This window comes from Gorilla gorilla, chromosome 19, assembly GCF_029281585.2.
Source record: "Gorilla gorilla gorilla isolate KB3781 chromosome 19, NHGRI_mGorGor1-v2.1_pri, whole genome shotgun sequence".
In the NCBI taxonomy this organism is placed as follows: Eukaryota; Metazoa; Chordata; class Mammalia; order Primates; family Hominidae; genus Gorilla; species Gorilla gorilla.
The window spans coordinates 22,833,572-22,852,102 of record NC_073243.2 but is presented as its reverse complement, the minus strand read 5'-3'; the positions used below and the strand labels follow the sequence as shown (position 1 = coordinate 22,852,102).

At 50.5% G+C, this 18,531-nt stretch overlaps 1 protein-coding gene across 1 annotated transcript in view; it reads right to left on the bottom strand.

The window, feature by feature from the left end:
* Nucleotides 1-1,602: 1,602 nt before the first annotated feature.
* The window catches only part of WRAP53 (WD repeat containing antisense to TP53), an 18,143-nt gene continuing 1,214 nt past the window's right edge, over nucleotides 1,603-18,531 (bottom strand). Inside the window, exons 2-11 of the mRNA XM_055367399.2 lie at nucleotides 18,088-18,519; nucleotides 17,845-17,943; nucleotides 17,466-17,577; nucleotides 4,276-4,364; nucleotides 3,556-3,646; nucleotides 3,316-3,448; nucleotides 2,553-2,761; nucleotides 2,259-2,362; nucleotides 1,978-2,112; nucleotides 1,603-1,862 (exon numbers count right to left, since the gene is read on the bottom strand). Coding sequence (XP_055223374.1) covers nucleotides 1,619-1,862; nucleotides 1,978-2,112; nucleotides 2,259-2,362; nucleotides 2,553-2,761; nucleotides 3,316-3,448; nucleotides 3,556-3,646; nucleotides 4,276-4,364; nucleotides 17,466-17,577; nucleotides 17,845-17,943; nucleotides 18,088-18,518 — 1,647 coding nt within the window. The 5' untranslated portion in view covers nucleotide 18,519 and the 3' untranslated portion in view covers nucleotides 1,603-1,618. The remainder of the gene's footprint in view (nucleotides 1,863-1,977; nucleotides 2,113-2,258; nucleotides 2,363-2,552; nucleotides 2,762-3,315; nucleotides 3,449-3,555; nucleotides 3,647-4,275; nucleotides 4,365-17,465; nucleotides 17,578-17,844; nucleotides 17,944-18,087; nucleotides 18,520-18,531) is intronic.

The following is an 18,531-nucleotide window of genomic DNA, read 5'->3' as shown; positions in this document are numbered from 1 at the left end:
GAGCGGGCGGCAGCATCCCGCGGCCCACGCCCCCCACACCTCCCTCACCTCGCGCACCTCCCGCCCGCCGCCCCGCCTCAGCCCCCGGCGCGGGCTGTCACGCCCCCTTTGTCTCTCCGAGCCTCTGGCTCCGGCTGAGTTCTGCCCGGCTCCCCTCCTGCCCTCCGATCGCCCAAGCTGCTGGAATCTTCCTCTCTCGAATCCAGAAAGGCTCTCGCCCTCTCCACCCCGAGGAACCCACCCCTTTCGCTCCCGCAGCCTCCTCCTCCATCCCAAAACAACACCGCTGCTCCCGGCAGGTTTGGAGAGAATAATAATAACCTTGAAGGCTTGGCGCTTTACAAAGTGCGGCGGAGCTGATCGTCACGACTACCTGTGTGAAGTGGGAGGGGCACAGCTAACGATCCCATTGCAGAGATGAGGAAACTGAGACTCAGGGAGGCCCCGTGACTTGCCCAAGGTCACACCGGAAGTCTGGGATAAAGCTAGAAACCAAACCCAGGCTGCGCAACTCCCACTCTTGGGGTCTCTTTTGTCACTGCTCCATGGACCAAGTGCTGTTGTTACCTGGGGGTTAGTGAAAAACAAGAGTTTAGGGGATACACTTGGGTCTTTCCTAGATGGCTGGGGGGAGAAGCGGGGCTGGGAGAAGAAGGGGCGTACCTACAACCCCAAACCGGCGCTGCGCAGGAAGGGCTGTTTCCAATTATCCTGGGGGAAGGGAGGAGTTGCCTTTTCGGGTGTAAGAGCCCTGGCTTTCAGCACCTCTGGGCAGGGGTGACATTCTTCTCCCTCTCAAGCCTCCCCAGGCCTTTCGTCCCTTCCCTTTGTGAAGTCCAAAATCACATCCCCTGCTGGCAGTATTTCTTCAAAGTCCCCCCATTCTCAGTGTTTGGGAAGGTGTTGGGGGGAGGAGGGAGGAGTCACTGCTTCAAATGACACACTCATCCCCCACCCCCAAAGACAGAGCAGACAAATGGAGAAACAAGCCCAGCGACAGCCGCTGAATGAATAAGACCCTCGCCGCGCCCCGCATGGAACAGCAATATCAAAGGTGACGACTGTATTTTTCAACACCTTTACTCTTTTATGTGTGTCCTTGACTCTGGCAACTGGGTTGTCTGCCTCCTGGGGAGCCCCGGGGAGGGGAGGAGAGTGCTCCTGCTCCCCTCAGAGCTGAGTAATGGTCCCCATGCTGCTGGAGAATGGCAAACAGTGTGGAGTGTGGGCGACAGGCGCCCTGTCACTGTCTGCAGTCTCACACGGTCACACCCAACAGTCTGACCCAGCTCCTGCTCAGCCCCGCTCACCCTGACCCCTGCCGCCCCCACCTTGGGAGTGAGATTTCAAACAGGTTTCCCCCTTCAGTTTACCAAGTTGCCTAGCAACCAACCAGTCAATGGCATGAAGCCCCACCCCCACCCACTTGACTTCACACCAAGCTCAGCCGCCCCATTGGCTCCTGCCTGGTCCCACCTCTCAACCCCTGGTTTCAGGACCAATATGCCATACCCACTGCTGCTGGACCAGGGAGCCCGCCAGTCCCCCTGCCTGGTCCCCACCTCACTCATATGCCCCCCAAAACAGACACGAAGACTCTAGTATCATAAAAACCTTTTTATATAAGCTCACCCACACCTCCCTCCGTTCCTCCCTGCCCTTTCTCGCCCTGGTGATCATCAGGGATGCTGGAGTCTGGCCCCCCCCCACACCACCAGAGCTGAAGCCGACATTCAAGGTGGACGTGGCGCGTGGAGAGCAAGGGAAGGCCCAGCTCCTCTCCTTCGTCCCCACTCTCTGTGGGCTCAGGAAACACACGCTGACCGGAGGCAGTGGCCAGGAGAGGCAGGCTAGGGTGCAGGCTGAGGGAGAGATGGGGAGGGTCTATCAGTGCCTTCAGTGAGGACACTTGCTCCCTCTGGGATTCACCTCCCTCCCCAACCCAAGCCCCAACATCTCTGGAATTGAACTGAGGACCTCACGCCATTGGTGCAGTCCTTCTGGGGCAGAAAACTCAACACGGGCTCCGGCTTCCCATCATTGCCAGGCCCGTCCGTGTCCCACACAGAGACGGCCCCGCTCGTGCTGCCACTCACTAGGAACTGCCCGGTCCTGGGAGAGAGAGGAGAGATTTGCTGGCAGAGGCCTCACCCCTGGGGCAGGAACCCCTCACACCCAGGGACTGGGACCCTACAGCTGGGCTCTGGCATTCCTAGGCTTATCAGGGCCCTGTGTAGGAAGGAGTCACAGCCACTCACGGGTCCAGATCGAAGTAGATGCGCTGATTGGTGGTCACCTCTCGACCCAGGGACCACAGTGGGTAACCAGACTGCCGGAGATCCCAGCACAGGAGCTCAGCATCCTGGAGACAAGGAACAGGACCTGGAGTCGCCCCCAAAGCCCTGGATGTCCCTGCCTCCCTCGGGGTCTCCAGGCACTCCTTCAGCTTGGGATTTTTTCCCCATCCCCACCCATTCCCCTACACTGCAGACTACATCCCTGCTCCTGCCCCGCTGCCCAGCTGCTTTGGGCTCTCAGGGTGTGACCCCTACCTTGCGGGCTCCTGAGAAGAAGCGGTTGCCATCGGGATGAAAGCAGAGGTGGGTGATGCCCCCTTGGTGCCCTCCCAGCAAGGCGAGAGGGGAGCCATCATCCCAGGCATACAGACCCAGGGAGCGGCCGTAGGAGCCACAGGCATAGAGGGGCTGGGCTGGGCTGAAGGCTATGCAGGAGATGATGCCGCTCTGGCCCTGCTTTTTTGCTAGAGAGGGAAGGAACAAAGTGGGGGAGGGGGCAATGGCTCCTGGCACTAACCAGGCTAAGCAGAGGTCTGTCTCCCATCCCAGCACCAACATGCTTGGACTCAACATCTCCCCCATGCTGTCTGTCACAAGCAGGACAAAGACCTCTGATGCTCCCCACATCTATCCTCCCAAAGGACCTAAATGCCCAAGTCCCACTTCATCCCTCTCAAATCCCAGTTTTTCCTTGGAGAGATGCAAGTTGAAGGCCTACAGGAAAACAGAATCAGCTTTATCAAAAATTTTCTAGAAAGATTTCAGAGACCAAAAGCTCCACAGCTGACAGGGTATGAGTTCAGGAAGGAAGCAGTCCTTTGACCAGCTGGTTGGCCTTGGGAAGGTTTCCTACCTGCTCTGAGTCTGTTTGCTCCTCTGCCAACTGGGCTGCACCTGCTCCCGGGGCCGTACAGAGGACAGCGTGAAACCCCACAGGTGGCCCCTGGCTCACAAAAGGCCCCTGTGCAGGTGGCAGTGCCCTTCCCTCTCCTCCTCCCTTGGAGGCACAGATGCTTACCAAATGTGGCTCGGACCTCGCAGTCTCGGCCAGGCCGGGCCGTGGAAAAAACACGCACAGTCCGGTTGAAGCCACAGAAGAGCTGGGAGCCATCCGGGGAGAAGCAGAGCGAATGGGCTGCCGTCAGCTCATCCTGGGGGAAGGAAAGGGCTGAAAACAGGTCTTGCAAAGCCTCAGCTGCCCTCAAGGAAGGAGAGCCGGGCCAGTACGAGTGCTGGGGCTGAGTGTGGCGGTCCCTACCAGGTGGTTGTAGGCGCGAAAGGAAGCCCGGAGCTCTCCAGTGAATGCGTCCCAGATATGAATCGGGTTCTCCCGGCTGCTGCTGGCCACGCTGAGAGAGACATGGACACTGAAACCCCGGTGCTGTCAAAGGAAGGGGAGGAATGGCCGGGCACAGTGGCTCACGCCTGTAATCCCAGCACTTTGGGAGGCCAAGGCAGGTGGATCACTTGAGGTCAGGAGTTCGAGACCAGCCTGGCCAACATGGTGAAACCCTGTCTCTACTAAAAATACAAAAATGAGGCTGGGTGTGGTGGCTCACGCCTGTAATCCAAGCACTTTGGGAGGCCAAGGCAGGTGGATCACCTGAGGTCAGTTCGAGACCAGCCTGGCCAACGTGGTGAAACCCCATCTCTATGAAAAATACACAATTAGCTGGGTGTGGTGGTGCACACCTGTAATCCCAGCTACTCAGGAGGCTGAGGCAGGAGAATCACTTGAACCTGGGAGGCAGAGGTTGCAGTGAGCTGAGACTGCATCACCGCCCTCCAGCCTGGGTGACAGAGGGAGACTCAATCTAAAAAAAAAAAAAGGAAGGGGAGGAAGCCAACTGACCAGCCCCTCTGATAAGCATGCCAAGCCTTCCTTCTCCAAAGACCCCTGGCAGCCCTTGACTCTCCCAAGAGGCCCCGCTTGAAACTGGGTGGTGGGGCGGCAAGCAGTGAGGCAAACATTACTTACTAGGAGGTGTCTGGCTGGGCTGAGGACATCAGAGAATACCAGCAGTAATCATAGATGGTATCACCTTCCACCATTCGAAGGACAGGGACCTATACAGAGACGGGGGAATGGCTGAGTCACTCGGAGGGAAAAGGAGTCTGAGGCACATGCCTCTAGCAGTGTTGTGGCAGATGGGGTGTATATATGGAGCACAGACTCTGTCTCAGTGTTCAAGGGTGAGCTCAGACTTTAATGTCAAATTTAGCCACCAAAAGCCATATAGATTCATACTTTTTTTTTTATTATTTTGAGACAGAGCATGCACCACCATGCCTGGCTAATTTTGTTTTTGTTTTTTTTTTAATAGAGACAGGGTTTCACCATGATGTTGGCCAGGCTGGTCTCAAACTTCTGACCTCAGGTGATCCACCCGCCTCAGCCTCCAAAAGTGCTGGGATTACAGGTGTGAGCCACTGTGCCCGGCCTTATACTTTTTCTTTATAAACACTTAGAGAGGAAGAAACAAATAATAATACCTCAACCCAGAGACATAGAACCAACCAATTATTCAAATACTTACTGAGTACATGCTAGGTGCCATTTGATCCTTTAAAAAAATATTAGTACAAAAATTTGCCAGGCATGGTGGTGGATGCCTGTAATCCCAGATACTCAGGAGGCTGAGGCAGGAGAATCCCTTGAACCCAGGAGGCAAATGTTGCAGTGAGCTGAGATCGCACCACTGCACTCCAGCCTAGGTGACAGACAGACAGTGCCCAAAAAAAAAAAAAAAAAGAAAAGAAAAAAATTATCGGCTGAGCACAGTGGCTCACACCTGTAATCCCAGCACTTAGGGAGGCTGAGGCAGGCAGATCACTTGAGCCCAGGAGTTCAAGACCAGCCTGGGCAATATGGTGAAACACTGTCTCTACAAGAAAAAAAAAAAATTAGCTGGGCATGGTAGTGCATGCCTGTAGTCCCAGCTACTAGGAAGGCTGAGGCATAAGAACTGCTTGAGCCCAGGAGGTAGAGACCACAGTGAGCTGAGATCATTGCCACTGCACTCCAGCCTGGGCAACAGAAACGCTGTCTCAAAAATACAAAAATGGAAACAAAAAAACCTCCTTACAAAAATAAAGAAAAAAAATTAAACAGTTCAAACATACAAAGTATCTTACTAAAAAAACAACCCTGTGACCCCTCCATCCAGCTGAACAAAAAGATATGTTTAAACCCCTTTCCTAACAGAAACTCTCCCTCAGAGGTAAACACTATCTTGAATTTATCACTGTCATACATTTCCTTAGGAATATATATATATATATATATATATATATATATATATATATATGAAACTTTTTTTTTTTTTTAATTTTAAAGGCAGAGTCTCACTCTGTCACCCAGGCTGAGTACAGTGGCACGATCTCAGTTCACTGCAACCTCCACCTCCCAGGTTCAAGCAATTCTTGTGCCTCAGCCTCCCGAGTAGCTGGGATTGCAGGAGTTCACCTCCATGCTCGGCTAATTTTTTGTATTTTTAGTATAGACAGGGTTTCGCCACGTTGGCCAAGCTGGTCTCGAACTCTTGGCCTCAAGTGATCTTTCTGCCTCAGCCTCCCAAAGTGCTGGGATTACAGGTGTGAGCCACTGCGCCCAGCCTAGGAGTATATTCATATGGGAAAAAAAACAGTATCTAACGTTGTCTTGCAGGTCTTTAGACTTAATTTTTTCTTTTCTTAGAGACAGGGTCTTACTCTGTTGCCTAGGCTGGAGTACAGTGGCGCAATCATCTCACTGAAACCTCAAACTCCTGGGCTCAAGCAAACAATCCCCTGGCCTCAGCCTCCCTAGTAACTGGGAATATAAGCATAAGCCACCATACCTGGCTAATTTATTTACTTATTTATTTATTTATTTTTGACGGAGTCTCGCTCTGTCGCCCAGGCTGGAATGCAGTGGCACAATCTTGGCTCACTGCAACCTCTGCCTCCCAGACTCAAGCAATTCTCTGCCTCAGCCTCCTGAGTAGCTACGATTACAGGCGCCTGCTATCACGCCCGGCTAATTTTTTTGTATTTTTAGTAGAGACGGGGTTTCACCATCTTGGCCAGGCTGGTCTTGAACTCCTGACCTCGTGATCCACCCACCTCAGTCTCCCAAGTGCTGGGATTACAGGCATGAGACACCACGCTCAGCCTGCCCGGCTAATCTTTAAAATTATTTTTTTGTAGAAACGGGGGTCTGTGTTGCTCACGCTGGTCTAAAACTCCTGGCCTCAAGCAATCCAGCCACCTCAGCCTTTCAATGCACTGGGATTACAAGCATGAGCCACCATGCCCGGCCTAGGCTTAACAGTAATGGTATTATATCACATACATCCCTCTGTGATAGTAAGCTTTAACCATGGAAACACATTTTGCTCTAATTCATGCATTTTCACTGGTGTATAGTACTCTGCTCATGAATATATTCAAACTGATCTACCCTTCTTCTATTTAGAGTCACTGATGTTTTTCTGTTTTTTGGCTAGTGTGCTTTAACATTCTGTACACATGTAGAAGGGTTTCTCTACAGTTTCTGCTGAAGAGTAAAATTACTGGTCTCTACGCTATGCACTTTGCAAACTTTGTAAGATACTATAATGTCAATTTCTTTCCCAAAGCACTTATCCCAATGTCCTCTCCCACCAGCAGTGTATAAGAGTCTCTATTCTAGCCTGGGCAATATAGCAAGACCCCAGTTCTACAAAAAATTAAAAAATTAGTTAGGCATATTGGCATACTTGTAGTCCCACCTGTTTGGGAGAGTGAGGCAGGAGGACTGCTTGACCCCAGGAGTCTGAGGCTACAGTGTGCCATGTTCGCACCACTGCACTCCAGCCTGGGCAACAGAACAAGATCCTGTCTCCAAAAAAAAAAAAAGTGTCTATTGTTCTTTATCTTCTTGGTATTGCCAGACTTTTACATTTTTCTCAATTTGAAGGTGGTGAAATGGTATTTCATTACAGCATAAATTTGTATTTCCATCATTACTATAAGAGAGATTAGATATTTCCTCTATGTTTACTGGCCATTTAGTTAGGTACACCTTTTCATAAATTTTGCCCATTTTCTTTCTTTTTTTTTTTTTTGAGACAGTGTCTTTCTCTGTTCCCCAAGCTGGGGTGCAGTGGCACGATCTCGGCTCACTACAACCTCTGCCTCCTGGGTTCAAGCGACTCTCATGCCTCAGCCTCCCAAGTAGCCAGGACTACAGGCATTTGCCACCAAGCCCGGCTAATTTTTATACTTTTTAGTGGAGATGGGGTTTCACCATGTTGGCCAGGCTGGTCTCAAACTCCCAGCCTCAAGTGATCTGCCTACAGCGGCCTCCCAAAGTGGGGATTACAGGTGTGAGCCACCATACCTGACCAGTTGTTGTCTTTTTCTTTTCTTTTCTTTTTTTTTTCTTTTTTTGGAGGCAGAGTCTCCCTCTATCCCCAGGCTGGAGTGCAGTGGCACGATCTCGGCTCACTACTACCTCCACTCCCAGGTTCAAGCAATTCTCCTGCCTCAGCCTCCTGAGTAGCTGGGATTACAGGTGCCTGCCACCACGCCCGGCTAATTTCTGTATTTTTAGTAGAGACGGGATTTTGCCATGTTGGTCAGGCTGGTCTTGAACTCCTGACCTCGGGTGATCCACCTGCCTCGGCTTCCCAAAGTGCTGGGATTACAGGCATGAGCCACCATGCCCAGCCGTCTTTTTCTTACTGATTTGTGAGAGATAAATAGTCTGGACACTGTCCTTCGTCAGTTGTCTTCTGGGCCTCAGGCTGATGTCAACCAGCCAGGACTTCAGTGTCCACCTCTATACTCTGAACCCATATATCCAACTGCCTGGTGGACAGTGCCACTTGATCATCCCACAGGTTCCTCAAACTCAATTTGTCCATAATAGGCCCGGCATCCGCCACCATCAAACCTGCTGTTCCTCCTGGACTCCACACCAGTGCTCAATCCTGAAATCTGAGCACCAGCCTTGACTGCTACCACTCTTCACTTCCTTTCCACTCCTGGTCCAACCCAATACCAAATCTTGCCAGTTCCTCCTCCTAGTCTTCCATTACCACGCTGCCACCCCCGACCCACCTCTCAAGGCTCATCTCTATCTGCTAATTCCCATAAAAATCTCTGAGTCCTGGCCGGGCGCAGTGGCTCACGCCTGTAATCCCAGCACTTTGGGAGGCCAAGGTGGGTGGATCACGAGGTCAGGAGATCGAGACCATCCTGGCTAACATGGTGAAACCCCGTGTCTACTAAAAACACAAAAAATTAGCCGGGCGTGGTGGCGGGTGCCTGTAGTCCCAGCTACTCGGGAGGCTGAGGCAGGAGAATGGCGTGAACCTGGGAGGCGGAGCTTGCAGTGAGCCCAGATTGCGCCACTGCACTCCAGCCTGGGCGACAGAGCAAGACTCCATTTCAAAAAAAAAATCTCTGAGTCCCGCCATTTTGACTCTCAGGTCCCATAAAGTGCCAACTCGCCACACTTTCAACCCACTGGCTTTCACATGTCCTAGGCTCCAAGTCTGGAATATTCTTCCTTCATCTCCCCCAACGACTCCTCCTGGCTGAATCCTAGTCATCCTTCAGGTCTCTTAGATGCTTCTTCCTCTGGGAACGCTTCCCTAACCCCTCCAGCTAAGCAAGGCGCCCCTGTTCCTCTTTCCTATAGCCCCTGGTGCTCCTCACTCCCCTTCCGTCATACCTATGAGAGAAGGAGGGAATCACATCTGCCTCGCTCTCACCACTGCTTCCCCAACACGTGGTGCAGAATAAGCAGAGTCAACAAATACGGTTTTAATGAGCAAAAGGAGGCAGGAGGCTGTTTCAGCAACATAAGGCCCAAAATAATAGGACCTTGAATTAAAGTAGAGGCAGTGGGAGGGACAGATGTGGGTGGATTAGGAAGATTAGGCAGACTTGATGGGATGTGGGAAGTAATTGGATGTGAGGGGTTAGGAACAGAGAGATTAAAGATTAAAGGATGAGAGAGACCCTGGCTTTTGGCTTGGATACCTGAGGTCACCAAAATGGCGGGCGAACAGGAGAGCACCGGAAGGCTGTACAGTGCCAACGTCGTCAGCGGGAGAGAGAATCAGCATAAGCCTCAAGAGAAAAGTTTCACAAAGACGAAAGAGCAATTGTGTGGCTACAGCATTTGGGAATGAGGACGCTCCCCGTCCCCACCCTGAGAGATAAAGGGTACAGAGGATGCAAAGTGTCTCCTGGAGAGGGCAAGACGAGGAGTAAAGGCTTCCTGCAAGACCCACGGGGCAGGGCAAGTACTCAGGAAAGACGCTGGGGAGCTGGAAATGAGACTTGCAGAAAGTTCTGTGAAAAGGTGGAAAAGAAAGGAGAAAACCCGAGAAACTATATTGGGAAGAAGACTCAGTACACACAAGTATATGGAAATACCCAAATACACCCTTCCCCAATTTTCTGACCTATACAAATTTTATCTATTTAAGGCCGGGTGCAGTGGCTCACGCCTGTAATCCCAGCACTTTGAGAGGCCAAGGCGGGTGGATCACGAGGTCAGGAGATCGAGACCATCCTGGCTAACATGGTGAAACCCCGACTGTACTAAAAATACAAAAAATTAGCCTGGCGTGGTGGCAGTGGGTGCCTGTAGTCCCAGCTACTCGAGAGGCTGAGGCAGGAGAATGGCGTGAACCCGGGAGGCGGAGCTTGTAGTGAGCTGAGATCGCGCCACTGCACTCCAGCCTGGGCGACACAGCAAGACTCCGTCTCAAAAAAAAAAAGTTATCTATTTCAAATGCTAAGCTTGTAGACACTAAAAATGAAAATACCTAATGAGAGAGGTTGCGATAGAACTGGTACACTAGCAGGAAAAAAAAAAAAAGCACAAAAAGGTTTTGGTTGTTTGTTTTGAGACAGAGTCTCACTCTGTCGCCCAGGCTAGAGTACAATGGTGCGATCAAAGGTCATGGCAGCCTCAACCTCGCAGGCTCAAGCGATCCTCCCACCTCAGCCTCCCAAGTAGCTGGGACCACAGGCCCAACTTTTTTGATAGAGACAGGATCTGGCTGTGTTACCAAGGCTGGTCTCAAACTCCTGGGCTCAAGCATTCCTCCCACCTTGGTCTCCCAAAGTGCTGGGATTATAGGCATGAGCCGCCACACCAGCCACAAAAATCTTTTGAAAACAAACTGACTGGCCAGGAGCGGTGGCTCACGCCTGTAATCCCAGCACTTTAGGAGGCGGAAATGGATGGATCACTTGAGGTCGGGAGTTTGAGACCAGCCTGGCCAACATGGCGAAACCCCATCTCTACTAAAAATACAAAAATTAGCCGGGTGCGGTGGTGCGCGCCTGTAATCCCAGCTACTCAGGAAGCTGAGGCAGGAGAATCGCTTGAACCGGGAAACAGAGGTTGCAGTGAGGCAAGATCACACCACTGCTCTCCAGCCTGGGCTACAGAGCGAGACTCTGTCTCAAAAAAAAAAAAAAGAAAGAAAGAAAAAAAGAAAACAAATTGACTATCTGTATTGCAAGATATATTTTTTAAAATGTTAATATTATCTGACCTAGGATATTTCTTATTCATAAAATTTCTGTTAAGGCTAGGTGCGGTGGCTCATGCCTGTAATCCCAGCACTTTGGGAGGCAGAGGTGGGTGGATAACTTGAGGTCAGGAGTAGAGACCAGCCTGGCCAACATGGTGAAACCCCGTCTCTACTAAAAATACAAAAATTAGCCAGGCATGGTGGCGGTCGCCTGTAATCCCAGCTACTCAGGAAGCCGAAGAAGGAGAATCACTTGAACCCGGGAGGCAGAGGTTTCAGTGCGCCAAGATCATGCCACTGCACTCCAGCCTGGGTGATGGAGCAAGACTCTGTCTCAAAAAAAAAAATTATCTCGACAAAAGAACCTCCCTCAAAATACATGAAGATAATTTGTTCACTGAAGAATAATTTATGATATAATAATCCTGGAAACAACCCAAATGTCCAAAACAGGAGAAGAGGTAAGAAAATTATCATAAGCACTCAGTGCAATATCACACACCATTAAACATCATAACAGTGAAGACTAGACTACCACAAAAAACATTCAGGATATGATTGTTAAAAGGAAAAAAGGAATGTATAAAACCACATACTATATGATTACAACCGCCTAAAAGCTTTCAGTACTTGGACAGAGCTTAGAAAGAAATGTAGAAAAATTCAGAAGGCTAAATTCTGCAGTGGCACATAATGACGATTTTTTTCTCTTTTTAACATTCCCATTTCTCTTAAATAAGTTTTTGCAATCCTCAAAACTGCCCCCCCACCGCCCCGCCCCACATTTCCAGAGTCTCTTCTAACTATCCCTGCCTTGAAACAACCTCTTACCTCCTGAACTCTTTTAACATGGCTGCACCGGCTGCACCACCACCCCCTGGCCCTGAGGAACCAGGGTTCAGGGCTTAGATCACCTTATAGTTTGCACAGAGAACTCAAATGTCTGCAGCCTCCAGCCTTAAAGAGTTGCATGTCAGGTAAGCGTTCAGGACCAGCCTTGGAACTGAGTACCTTTCTTCTTTTAACGAGCCAACAAGACTCAGCCCTGCTGCAGATCACTTGAGGACAGGAGTTTGAGAACAGCCTGGGCAACATGGAGAAACCCCGTCTCTACTAAAATTACAAAAATTAGTCAGGCATGGTGGCGCACGCCTGTAGTCCCAGCTACTTGGGAGGCTGAGGCACGAGAATCACTTGAACCTGGGAGGCGGAGGTTGCAGTGAGCTGAGATTGTGCCACTGCCCACTGCACTCCAGCCTAAGCAAGAGTGAGACCCTGTCTCAAAAAACAAACAAACAAACAAAAGACTCACCCCTGCCCCATCCTCTTATTAACCTCAAGCACTAGAGAAGTCCTAGTCTTCTGGGTCATCTGGCATCACCACCACCTGTATACTGCTCTACACACACACTAATCTGCCCCAAACCCACTGAAATTCCTACTCAAGGATCCAAAACCCAGCTCGGCACAGTTGCGTACGCCTGTAATCGCAACATTTTGAGAGGCCAAGGCAGAAGAACTGCTTGAAGCCAGGAGTTTGACATCAGCCCGGACAACACAGCAAGACCCCATCTCTACAGAAAGTACAAAAATTAGCTGAGCATGGTGGCATGGCCTATAGTCTCAGCTACTCGGGAGGAGTTCAAGGTTGTTGTGAGCTATGATTGCGACTGTACTCTATCCAGCCTGGGCAACACAGCGAGACCCTGTCTCTAATAAAATAAATAAGTAATAATAACACCCTCCCATATTTCTCATCTTCTCCTCAGAATGATCCATTCATCCTGCACTTGCCTGGCCCTGGCTGTCCCCTCTCCGGCCCTCTCAAGCTGAGATGGCTTTAATGCTCATGGCCAGCTGACCCCAGTACACACCTCAAGGACAAGAGGTGGCTGGGTGTCATTATGCCCCTGGCTGTCAAACCCCAGCTCCTCTGCAGTTCTTGTTATCGGACTAGCTTCCCCTGTTTTATCACCCTCCCTCATCCACTAAGACTTTACCACCTGGTTCACCGTCTCACTGCCCACAAACAGTCCTGTTATCATTCTTGTTTTTTTTGTGGGGTTTCTTGTTTTTGTTTTTGAGATGGAGTCTTGCTCTGTCGCCCAGGCTGGAGTGCAGTGGTGCGATCACTGCAACCTCCACCTCCCAGGTTCAAGCAATTCTCCTGCCTCAGCCTCCCAAGTAGCTGGGACTACAGGCAATCACGACCATGCCTGGCTAACTTTGTATCTTTTTTAGTAGAGACGGGGTTTCACCATATTGGCCAGGCTGGTCTCAAACTCCTGACCTTAGGTGATCCACCCGCCTCGGCCTCCCAAAGTGTCGGGATTACAGGCGTGAGCCACCAGGCCTGACCCTGCTCTGCTATTTCTACCATGACAATTTATTCAGCTTCATCAAAAACATATTTACAGTCCAGTTCCTTACCCACTTTAGATTCTAGTCCACCATGGCATGCACACTCTTGAAGACACTCTCAGGATACCCTTGTCTTTCTCTCCTGGTAAACCTCAACCATACCATCCTCCTATTCTTGGCTTGCATGCAACTGATACCAGTGACTACTAGTGTTTACTGAACACTTACTATATGCTAGGTGCTGTTTTAAGTACTTTTTTAAAATTTTATTATTATTTTTTTGAGACTAAGTCTTGCTCTCTTGCCCAGGTTGGAGTGCAGTGGCGCGATCAGCTCACTGCAACCTTCGCCTCCTGGATTCAAGCAATTCTCCTGCCTCAAACCTCCCAAGTAGCTGGGATTACAGGCACCCGCCACTAAGCCCGGCTAATTTTTGTATTTTTAGTAAAGACAGGGTTTCACTATGTTGGCCAGGTCGGTCTTGAATTCCTGACCTCAGGCGATCCACCTGCCTCGGCCTCCCAAAGTGCTGGGATTATAGGCGTGAGCCACCGCACCCGGCCTTAAGTGCTTTAATTCATTACTGATTATTTTAATTCTCACAACTCTGTGAGGCAGGTGCTATTATAATCATCCCCATTTTACAAACAGAGAAACTATAGTCATTTAACTTGCCAGGAAAGATGCACAGTCACACTAACTGGTCTCATTTCAAATTAATGGCAACAGACCTCTAGCGGGCACCGAGCAAAGAGCAACACAACTGCCACATGCCTTGGTGGGTCTGATTTTTTGAAACTCCGCCTCAAAAGAAAGAAAAGGAAGAGTGCTGATGGAGGAGGAGAAGGCCCAGCAGAGCCCTGAGTGCCTGAGTGCTCCAGCGCAGGGAGGTGGAGACAGTGACTCATGCTGCTAAGAGATGCAGTGAGGCGAATTTAGAGAATGACCCAAGAGGGGCTGGGCGCGGTGGCTCACACTTGTAATCCCAGCACTTTGGGAGGCTGAGGCGGGAGGATCACGAGGTCAGGAGATCGAGACCATGGTGAAACTCCGTCTCTACTAAAAATACAAAAAATTAGCCAGGCGTGGTGGCGGGCGCCTGTAGTCCCAGCTACTCGGGAGAGGCTGAGGCAAGAGAATGGCATGAACCCGGGAGGCGGAGCTTGCAGTGAGCCGAGATGGCGCCACTGCACTCCAGCCTGGGTGACAGAGCGAGACTCCGTCTCAAAAAAAAAAAAAAAACAAAAAAAAAATAAAAAGGAGAATGACCCAAGAGGACATTAGTGACCTTGACAAGAGCACTTTCAGGAAGCGATGGAGGCAGAACCTGATTAGGATGGGTGGGAGAAAACTATAGCCAATCTTTTTTTTTTTTTTTTTTTTTTGAGACAGAGTCTTGCACTGTTGCCTGGACTGGAGTGCAGTGGTGCAATCCTGGCTCACTGCAACCTCCATCTCCTTGGTTCAAGTAATTCTCCTGCCTCAGACTCCGGAGTAGCTGGGATTACAGGCGCCCGCCACCACGCCCAGCTAATTTTTTGTATTTTTAATAGAGATGGGGTTTCATCATGTTGGCCAGGCTGGTCTCGAACTCCTGACCTCAGGTGATCCACCTGCCTCAGCCTCCCAAAGTGCTGAGATTACAGGCGTCAGCCACCGCACCCGGCCCCAACTAATTTTTGTATTTTAGTAGAGACAGGGTTTTACCATGTTGGCCAGGCTGGTCTAAAACTCTTCACCTCAGGTGATCCACCCGTCTCAGCCTCCCAAAGTGTTGGGATTACAGGCGTGAGCCACCGTGCCTGGCCCCGGATTTCACTCTTGCCCACCCATAAACCATTCACTCTTCTGTTTTAAAACTCTCTTGGCCGGGCGCAGTGGCTCACGCCTGTAATCCCAGCACTTTGGGAGGCCAAGGTGGGCAGATCACAAGGTCAGGAGTTCGAGACAAGCCTGGCCAATATGATGAAACCCCATCTCTACTAAAAAAATACAAAAAAATTAGCTGGGTGTGGTGGCACATGCCTGTAATCCCAGCTACTCGGAAGGTTGAGGCAGGAGAATCACTTGAACCTGGGAGGCGGAGGTTGCAGTGAGCTGAGATGGTGCCACTGCATTCCAGCCTGGACGACAGAGCAAGACTCTGTCTCAAACAAACAAACAAAAAAAACCTCTCTCATGGCCTGGCATGGTGGCTCACGCCTGTAATCCTAGCACTTTGGAAGGCCGAGGCAGGTGGATCACCTGAGGTCAGGAGTTTGAGACCAGCCAGGCCAACGTGGCAAAACCTGTCTCTACTAAAAATACAAAAATTAAGCCAGGCACGGTGGCTCACGCCTATAATCCCAGCACTTTGGGAGGCCGAGACCGGCGGATCAAATGTCAGGAGTACGAGACCATCCTGGCCAATATGGTAAAACCCCGTCTCTATTTAAAAAAATACAAAAATTAGCTGGGCATGGTGGCGGGTGCCTGTAATCCCAGCTACTCGGGAGGCTGAGGCAGGAGAATCGCTTGAATCCAGGAGGCAGAGGTTGCAGTGAGCCGAGATCACGCCATTGCACTCCAGCCTGGGCGACAGAGCAAGACTCGTCTCAAAAAAAAAAAAAAAACCTCTCTCATGACTTCCCAAATAAACTCCAAATGCCTTACCCATAAGACCCAACACGACGTGGCTGCTCTTCTTTGTCCTCACCCCTCTGTCCCCCTCACTTGCCTCAGTGTGGCTATACCAGCATTCTGGGTTTTTTGTTTTGTGTTTGTTTGTTTGTTTGTTTTGGGATGGAGTCTCGCTCTGTCACCCAGGCTGGAGTGCAGTGGCATGATCTCAGCTCACTGCAACCTCCATCTCCTGGGTTCAAATGATTCTTCTGCTTCAGCCTCTCAAGTAGCTGGGACTACAGGCACCCACCATCACACCCAGCTAATTTTTGTATTTTTGTAGAGATGAGGTTTTGCCATGTTGGCCAGGCTGGTCTCGAACTCTTGACCTCAGGTGATCTGCCCACCTCAGCCTCCCAAAGTGCTGGGATTACAGGTGTGAGCCACTGAGCCCAGTCTGTTTTGTTGTTTTTTGAGATGGAGTCTCACTCTGTCACCCAGGCTGGAGTGCAGTGGTACAATTTTGTCTGACTGCAGCCTCCACCTCCCGAGTTTAAGAGATTCTCCTGCCTCAGCCACACAAGTAGCTGGGATTACAGGCGCGTGCCACCACATGCGGCTAATTTTGGTATTTTTAGTAGCGATGGGGTTTTGCCATATTGGCCAGGCTGGTCTCGAACTCCTGGCCTCAAGTGATCTGCACACCTCGGCCTCCTGAGTAGCTGGGATTACAGGCGTGAGCCACCATGCAGGGCCTTTCTGGTCTTTTAACGCACAAAGCTATTTCCCAGTTCTGGGTGTTTATAGCATCATTGCCAGTTCCTGGAAAGCTCTTTCCAGAAGCCTTCACATGACTGATTCCTTATCCTCCTTCAGGTCTTAGCTCAAATGCCTCCTTTTCAGAGAGCTCCTTCCTGACCATTTTATGCAATGTGCTTTCCTCTAGTTAGTCTCTCTTCATTCTGTGTATTTCCTTCAGAGCATTTATCATCATCTTGGTCCTGATGCTTGCTGGTTTACATGTTTGTTGTCCGTCTCCCACACAGAAAGCAAACCAGCCCTTCATCTGTCTTGTCCACCACTTTATCCCAGCACAGTGACTAACATATATCAGTAGTCAATCAATAAATATCTATAAGCCAGGCACAGTGACTCACACCTGTAATCCCCGCACTTTGGGAGGCCAAGGTGGGCGGATCATCTGAGGTCAGGAATTTGATATCAGCCTGCCCAACATGGCGAAACCCCGTCTCTACTAAAACTATAAAAATTAGTCGAGTGTGATGGCGTGCGCCTGTAGTACCAGCTACTTGTGGGGCTGAGGCAGGAGAATCGCTTGAACCCGGGAGGCAGAGGTTGCAGTGAGCCGAGATCACACCACAGCGCTCCAGCCTGGGTGACAGAGCAAGACCTTGTCTCAAAAAAATAAGAAATAGAAATGTATATATACTGCCACAAGAAATTCACTACTTTTTAGCGAAAAACACAGATTCCTAATTAAAGAAAGGGGAAACCTCTCTCTAAATAACTTCAGAATTCGGGGCAGAAAATGCTACACGTGGAAACTCGTCTTGAAAAACAGTCCCGTTTGTGAACAGGAAACACTTGGACTACACTTTTTCCATCTCCACGAAGGACTTAAATGTGCAGCATTGATGAAGAGGCAGTTAGCCTCAGTCCTTACCATTTCTGCATATTCCACCTGCTCCCCCTCATGGTACAGCTCTGGGGGCAGGTTATAAATTCGCAAGATGTTATCAGCACTATTGGTCAAGATGCAGGAACCGTCAGGAGCCCTAGAAACAGGAGAGAGTTAGAAAGCTGGCCAGACCTATGCTTTTCAAGTGTAGGGCTAGGGCTGAGCCTACCTCTGGGGTAGGTAAGCCCCCCTGAATCCTTGAGGGAAGTAGAAGACACAAACTGCTAGATAAAATGTAAGCTCAGTCTAAAAGGGCTACGTGCCGCTTCTCCCAGCTCTGGGGCATCCCTCTCCTAGACAACTGGACTGTTTTACAGTGAAAATCTCGGGAGTGGTCAGCTCCCTGCCCCGTTGTTATCCTTACCACTTACAGCCTTTCAAGAAGTTCTCAGGTTGGGTGCTGAACTCTGACCAGGAACCACTGAGAAATTGAGGCAGCTGGGAGAAGCTGTAGTTCCAAGCGCTGAAAGGAAGATGGGGGACAATAAACCTGGGTCGCCAAGCAAAGGGGGCAGAGGCCTGGAGAAGTGGGTCTCAGGACCAGAGGACAGATCGACCTCACACTTCATCTCCCCAGACTCCACACTCCACTGCCATCACCACTTACGTGTCTCCCTCGTCCTCTGCAGCGGGTTCCCCAGAGGTATCTTCCATGGCTTCTCCAGACCCCAACTCTGGCCCGTTCGCTTCTTCTTCAGAAAGGCTCCCGTTTGCTTCTTCTGCGGGAAGGCTTGTATTTTCAGAAAGTTCTTGCTCCTCGATTCGAGGACTCAACTCACTAGGGGAACCAAACTCTGTTTCCAGGGGAGTGGAGAGAGAAACTGGGTCCCCCTCCCCTAGCTCCTGGGACACAGCTGAGCCAGCCACAGGATCTGGGGACAACCGGGGCGGATCCTCCCTTTCGGGAGGCGGTGGCATCAGTTCAGAGTCCGCATTTTTATTCATCGGGGAAGCGTGGGGAGAAGGATGGGCTGGAGCTGGGTCCTGGTCTGAAGGACAGCAGTCCGGAGCTAACGGTTGAGTCTCCAAAGTCTTCATACTGCAGAGGAAG